The sequence below is a fragment of the Amphibalanus amphitrite genome, unplaced genomic scaffold, assembly GCF_019059575.1.
Source record: "Amphibalanus amphitrite isolate SeventyFive unplaced genomic scaffold, NRLGWU_Aamphi_draft 000244F_arrow, whole genome shotgun sequence".
NCBI lineage: Eukaryota > Metazoa > Arthropoda > Thecostraca > Balanomorpha > Balanidae > Amphibalanus > Amphibalanus amphitrite.
Window position 1 is genome coordinate 417936 of NW_024881739.1, and position 6748 is coordinate 424683.

Below are 6748 nucleotides of genomic sequence, written 5' to 3' on the forward strand. Positions count from 1 at the left end.
GCCAGATATGCAACAGGTGTTGCTTATTAACGGAACCTCGTAAAAAAAAAAAACTGGGCAAAGGTCAGATTTGAGACAGAAATTCAATCTCAGAATCAGTGGCGACGGTTTTTTCACGGCCATTTCCATACACAAACCAGAAAAAAAGAGCATTGCACGCGTTTGGCTGAAGGGGAGTGGTCGCAACCACCGATAAACCTACCATAATGAAAACAAACAACCTATACAAGGCTTGGGAACCACAGATCCTGCTATGCAATCCGAGATATTACAGAGCAAAGGACAGCAAGGCAGGCACCAGGGACGGCAACCACAATAGACACCCGAGGCGGTTTCAGGACCCGAATAGGAATAGTGAATACACTAAATAGCATTCCGCATACGCAGTTTCGCAGGAGCCGTTCCGCCAAACTCGAGGAGAAAGTTATGGGAGCGCCCCTGGCCTGGGGGTGGCGCAATGCATCGACTTCGTATCGAATGGCGATCCATTAGGGTGGGAGTTTCCCTGGGAGTGGGAGGGAGGGAGGGAGGGAGGGAGGGAGGGTGCTCCTGAGGGGTGAGACGGTGGTTTTAGGAAGAAATGAAGGCCTATTAAAGAGGTGGTCCAGTTGAGGACAGATGTGAATCCATGTTTGCAAATATTGCGTATCTATTAGCACAAGATAACGCATCAATTTATGCGTGAGGAGACATAAGGCAAAACTTTTATAAAATCGTTTGAAAAAGATGCTCCGTGGCTGGGCCCTTATCCCAATGCTTTGATGAGCCGCACCGAGTCATCCATTATGCAAGATGGATAAACAAAGACATCAACCACGCCGGGCTTTAAGAAGATTAATGATGATCTGTAATGACGATGATCATCTTGGTGGCAGGCCTGCTGTAATTTTTCTCATCGTCGAAGAGATACACTCCAGTCAATGAAATGGGAGTGTCATAATCTCAAATGAGGCAAAACTTTGATCTGAAATCTCACCCAAAATAAGTTAAACCAAAAAAAAGTTTTACACGCTTACAACGAACTAGAAAATAACAAATGGAGATGGCTACAGACCCACACAACTCGACGTCTTTCACATTTGACGGAGGCAGCCTTCGTCACAGTAGACAGTTCCTTAAAACGTTGTGACAAAGTCAGTCACTGATGACTGAGAACTAAAGAGGCTGTCGGCAGCTGTCAGCTCGGACATCTCACTACTTGTTGTCACTGCTGTCAGCACCTGTCACCGCTAGACAGCTGTCCATGACAGCCTGTCACTAACAGTCAGCGGTGAAAACTGCAGAGCAGTCTGTTATGTCAGATGTGAAATGACAACCACGCCGACCAGCCAACTCATGAGACAACTAAGCTCGCTTTACTCAGCCACGTCCATCCCAGCACATCTCGGTTCAGCTCAGTCCAGTCAGACAAACGCCACCTTTGCCGAGTTCGATCCGCCTCAATCCAACCGAGCTCAGTTCAGCCAGCCAATTCCGCTCAGCTCAGCTCAGCTCAGCTCAGAGGCTCTGAGCTGTCAGCCGGTCCGTATCGCCTCCGGCTCAGTCTTCCTCCCGTCTCTCGGAGGCCGTTTGAAGTGCCGCTGAGCCGGGCGGGCGCGCTTTGAAGTCGCTCGCCCGAGGAATATCGCATCAGTCAGGTACCGTGTAAAAACCCGGCTCCGGGCTCCGCACCGGCCGGCGGCGCACCGACCGCGACACATACCAGCGCCGTGTATCGGTGTCGCCCCCGAGCGTCAGAGAGCGCCCGCGGACACGGGTAGGCCGGCGGAAGGCGGTGGCGTACTGAGTATAGACGGTAACGGCTGTAGTCGACAAAACTGGGGTGTTTTCGGTGGCTTGGAGCTTGTGAAGCCCTGCTTGAATTCATCCAAAAAGGGCATGTTTCTCCACGCTTTTCTCCGACGAAGACAACATGTCAAATACGATAGTTATCAACTGGAACAAACCATCATCACTGTCCGATTCTCCATCACTAAGGCAAGCCACAGGACTAACTAAGACTAGCTTCTCAGGACTGCCTCACCCGGCCACTTTTCATCTGATTTCACCGCACCACCATAGCGGTCCGTCTCGGTGCCCATTAATTCCATTAGCGCCATTAGGAGCTCCTCTCCCACCTCTGCCGGGATCCGTTCCCAGCCGTTACCGTTGTAGTGAGAGGCACGACAAGCTTACGGCGATATCCAGCGAGAGCTACGGCCTGCTTCGGGAGCCTCCAGCCGGAGTTCGCACGGCGTGGCGCCAGTAGCCGCCGGCCGGAGCACCCGCTAATTACGTAACGGCCTGTTGTTTTAGCGCACACCCGTCGCGTAATTGTCAGAAGCCTCGCATGCTCCTCCACGCCGACATTAGACAATTAGTGTAAACACATTGGCACCAGCTTATGAGACGCGAGGAGGCGAGTGCCGACCGACCACCCCTAGTGGACAAACAGGGAACTAGAGCTTCGACGTTTGTCCGCTAGGTGGTGCAGAGGTTGGGTTTGCGACCACGCCACGCCGCCATACGCTGGAGGTCACACTCCCGAAGTTGATCACACCTGTCATCCAAGCATCCCACGGCCACGGCCAGCTGTCCATCGACGACCTAAACGGTAAGTCACTTTATGTTATCCTGAGAGCCTCAACATCGAGCCACTCTTCCGCAAGCGAAGTTGACCACCTGTCCTCGTCAGACGTTGAAATCTCACCATAGCAAACATTTGAAATCACTAAATATCACAGTCCATCCAATTGAAAAACATATTCCCTTCAAATAGCGCGGATCACGCCAGGAAAGTTCACAATATGGTACTTACATCCACCGCTCACGACTCGTGAAATCCCCGCCGCACCGTCACAATCCCTCAACCCCAGTGATATTCGCATCACGGGACGATTCACGACACAATCCGACACTGGCCAGCCTCTCTTCGCAGCCATCTCCAGCACTAGCACAGTGCGCGGAGCGCCTCGAAACTTGACTTTTCCTCGCGAACAACGGCGGCCGACTGGTCTCCTTCCAAAGGCCGCAGCTCCGTCTATTGTCCCCCAATACCATTTCCTTTTTTCCTGTCTCATCTCCTATTATATTCCAAACACAAGACTATATCCCCCATTATGCTGTATTCAATACAGGACAAAGCGGCGCCGGCAGGCGCGGAGCGGCGTCAATGGAGCCCGCGCCGCGCGGCGGCCGCCCCCTCTGGCGGCCGAGCCATTAATTCCGACACCGGCAGCGGCCCGGGCCGAGCCGGACGGACGGGACGGGACGGGTCGGACGGACACCGGGAGAATGGTGGGTACTGGAGGACAGGGATGGAGGGTACTAGAGGACGGGGAATGGAGGGTATTAGAGGACGGGGAATGGAGGGCATGAACTGGAGGGCAGGGAATGGAGGGCAGGACCATCAGAGCAGCACAAGGACTGGAAGACATGAATGGAGGATGGGGACTGGAGGACTGCAACTGGAGGAAAGTTGAGGGCAAGGACTGGAGGCCAGAGGCTGCAGGACACGGCTAACGTAAGATCGACAGGATGGGCAGATACCAGGCCGGTGACGACATCAAGCCACAGCGCTAGTTTTGAATAGATGACGATGAGCGGTGGACAACAGGCGGTGAACAAAGGACGGAGACGGGCACCGGAGGCAGGCCGTGACCGAGGACAATGGACAGAGGGCGGCGCCAGAGAGAGGGAGGGAGGAGGGGAGGAAATGAGAGGCAGGTGACGGGAGAGGACAGAGGACAGGAGATGGGGAAGGGAAGAGGACGGGAGCAGGAAACGAAGAAATAGCTGCTGGTAGGGTGAGGAGGAACGGGGGAACGATAAGAGGGAACGATGGAGAGAGGGAGGCAGAGGAAGACAAAAAAGGGCGAGACCATGACTAATCTTATGCTACATTCAGTCCGGTTCATTAATACCAATTATTTGCCTAGTTTCGGCAGCTTTGAGAATGAGCAAAAAGAACGTGAACTTCAGATTCGTTTTCCCAGTAAACCGTGTTTTAATCTTCCAGTCAACCCCAGCTTTCGTGACCTCAGAAGGTTGATAAGCTCACGAACAGCTTCTAAATTTATACGAATAGCGGACAGTCGCGACGAACAGGATTTGGCGACCAGTACAGAGTTTCCTTCAGCGATTTGATGACGCCACAAAAGTTTACACTACCAAGACCAGCGTTTGCCATGGTTTCCTTACTAAGCGATATCCTATCACCCAATGTGTTTGGCGAGGAAGCAAAAAATCACCCACAGAAATTGACAGCGGATGTGGTTGAGAGGAACAGCTAACACCAAAGTATGCCAACGTCGCCACACCAATATTTCTACAGTCTGTGCCAGGACTGCGGAGTCGATCGATTTTCGATGACTCCGACTCAGACTCCGGCCTTCAAAAACCAGCTCCGACTCCGACTCCGGGCATAATTGTCGACTCCGACCGACTCCAACTCCAACTCCGCAGACTTCGCAGGACTGCGGACTCCATGGGTTTTCGGGGACTCCGACTCCGACTCCTGTCAGAACTGTTGCCTCCGACCGACTCCGACTCCGACTCAGCCTAGTCAACCCTGGTCTGTGCAACCTGGTCAGACTAAGCTTCAGCGGTATGTTCCTGTACCAGCTAGTGCAGATTAATGCATTGCTCAGGGAGCGATTCCACGCCCATCGCAGTAGCGAGCCATTCAAGTTGACAGTGCAACGGATGACAGTGCAACAGTGGAACGACGAACAACGACAAACCCGAGTTTTGTTCTCACAAGTGCCCTATCAATAGTTTGATGAGCAAGCACTGGCGCGGAAGACAGGTGTGGGCTAGAAGGAAGAATGCGCTCGATACTTGAATGGCTACTCCCATGCGAAACTGTTCTAGTCAGACAACTTTCTTCCATTAACTTCTGACACGCTCAACGAAACAGTGGAGGAAACAGTCTGCGTACATGCTGCGGTAACACTGTTTTGCGCAACACATTCCAAGCGGTACGATATGACAAAATGACATTGTACGAGACGAGTTTTACGGTTGTCAAATTTATCGATAAGTAACAGTTTTGTTTTGTGTCAGAGCGGTCTTCACAGTTTACTTACATTAACAGAATAGATAGATTGAAAAATAGCTTTGACAGACGTTAAATGTTCATCTGGTAGTTAGTTTCATTGATCACTCTATCTCATTACCTAGGTATCTGCTAAACTTCCCATTATTCTGCTTAGGTACCAGAAAACATAGGTACACATACATGGTTAATTGGTTATTATTGTTTGTTGACTGAGTGTGCCCATTCCCCATGTTACAAGAACAGTACCTGAACGGATACTGCTGTACAAAGCAGTAGGCAGTGGCGGCCGTCACAGCAAACAGCTCCATCAGCACACCGTAGATGCTGATGCCCTCAGCACTCTTGTTCATGAGGATTTTCAGCACCTGGGGGACTTTCACTGCAATGGGACAGAATCCCATCAGAGACTGAAATTATTATGCAATAAGCAAACATAAGAAGCCACTTTCTAATAGATTCAAGGCTTATACATGTCAAACTCTTATAGAAGATCAGTTGTCAGCATTTCAACTTCTCAGCAAAATGACATATTAGAAGGATATTCTGTCATTCACCAACATTTTTGGCAGCATATATGCATGAATATTATAGAAAGAAAGTGTGTTAATTGACAAAGCAAGTATGAGAGCTCAAGTGTTACTAACAGTCCATCAGCACCTAAGCTCACTTTAATTCACATGCAAATGCATAGAATAGAAAACTTACCCAAGGAAGATCCAGCAACTATTCCAAGCCCCAGGCCTTTGCTTAGTGTTGACTTCAGGCATGGCACTAAGAACACAAAGACAAAATGGTTAGGTGATGCATGACTTTCCCTAAGGATGAGGGGTGTTCAAGCACCAATTGCTTACAATCTCATGTTTCAATGAGAGTGTGATTTGTTTTAGTATAAATACAGAAAATAAGGAACTCCTTAATTTTCCCTCACATGTCGGGATAAAACAAATGGAAGAAACATTCCTAATTTTGTTAAAAAGAGAAGCCTTGGGCTTGATCTTTACCACATACCATGCATAAAGTTCATCTTGTTGAAAAATTCATCATAGCAGTCGGGAGTGGTAACTAGCAGTGCCAGTTTCTCGAACACCTCCTTAGCTTGATCCATATTTGTAGGAGATGATCTGAAATATCATTGTTATATTTTCATTTACACATACACATTGACATGGTGCACACTACACAGCATATCAACTATCAATCATTGTCATGAGATACGGCCTAGATCAGGTTGATCATGAGGCCGAGGCAGTCGCCAGGCTGAGTCGGTATTGGTTGCTAATAGGTAGGACAGACCTTAGGACAGACATAGCACAAGTGGGCATATCAATACGCTGTGATGTGGATAAAGTGGCTAAAGGTTTGAAGCCCTACTTGTACTGATGCCTCTGAGTCTGGATTCTGGATCTCAACCTTATTCTGGAAGCAGGGCTGATTGTGATTATGGATTCAATTTCAGAGTCCTTATTCGTAGGTACTGAAATTATTGCTATTATGAAATAAAAATTAAATACCAAGTCTCATTTTATGTAACACAACTTCAATGCCACCGTCAAGGCCCCATATACCGCCACCGGACCGTTACCTTCCGATGTTGAACACGACCGGTAAATACTTGAATTTATAGAAGTTTACAGTTTACGTGGCCGGCCCCTCACAGAAAATGGTGCGCCAGTCTCGAAACAGCTGCGCTAGACATGGCTCAAAAGCTTT

General features: G+C 49.4%; 1 protein-coding gene across 1 annotated transcript in view; it reads right to left on the reverse strand.

The window, feature by feature from the left end:
* The window catches only part of LOC122386235 (mannose-P-dolichol utilization defect 1 protein homolog), a 50802-nt gene extending 44108 nt beyond the window's left edge, over positions 1–6694 (reverse strand). The window contains exons 1-4 of the mRNA XM_043375234.1: positions 6621–6694; positions 6047–6159; positions 5744–5809; positions 5285–5417 (exon numbers count right to left, since the gene is read on the reverse strand). Coding sequence (XP_043231169.1) covers positions 5285–5417; positions 5744–5809; positions 6047–6143 — 296 coding nt within the window. The 5' untranslated portion in view covers positions 6144–6159; positions 6621–6694. The remainder of the gene's footprint in view (positions 1–5284; positions 5418–5743; positions 5810–6046; positions 6160–6620) is intronic.
* Between the last annotated feature and the right edge of the window lie 54 nt (positions 6695–6748).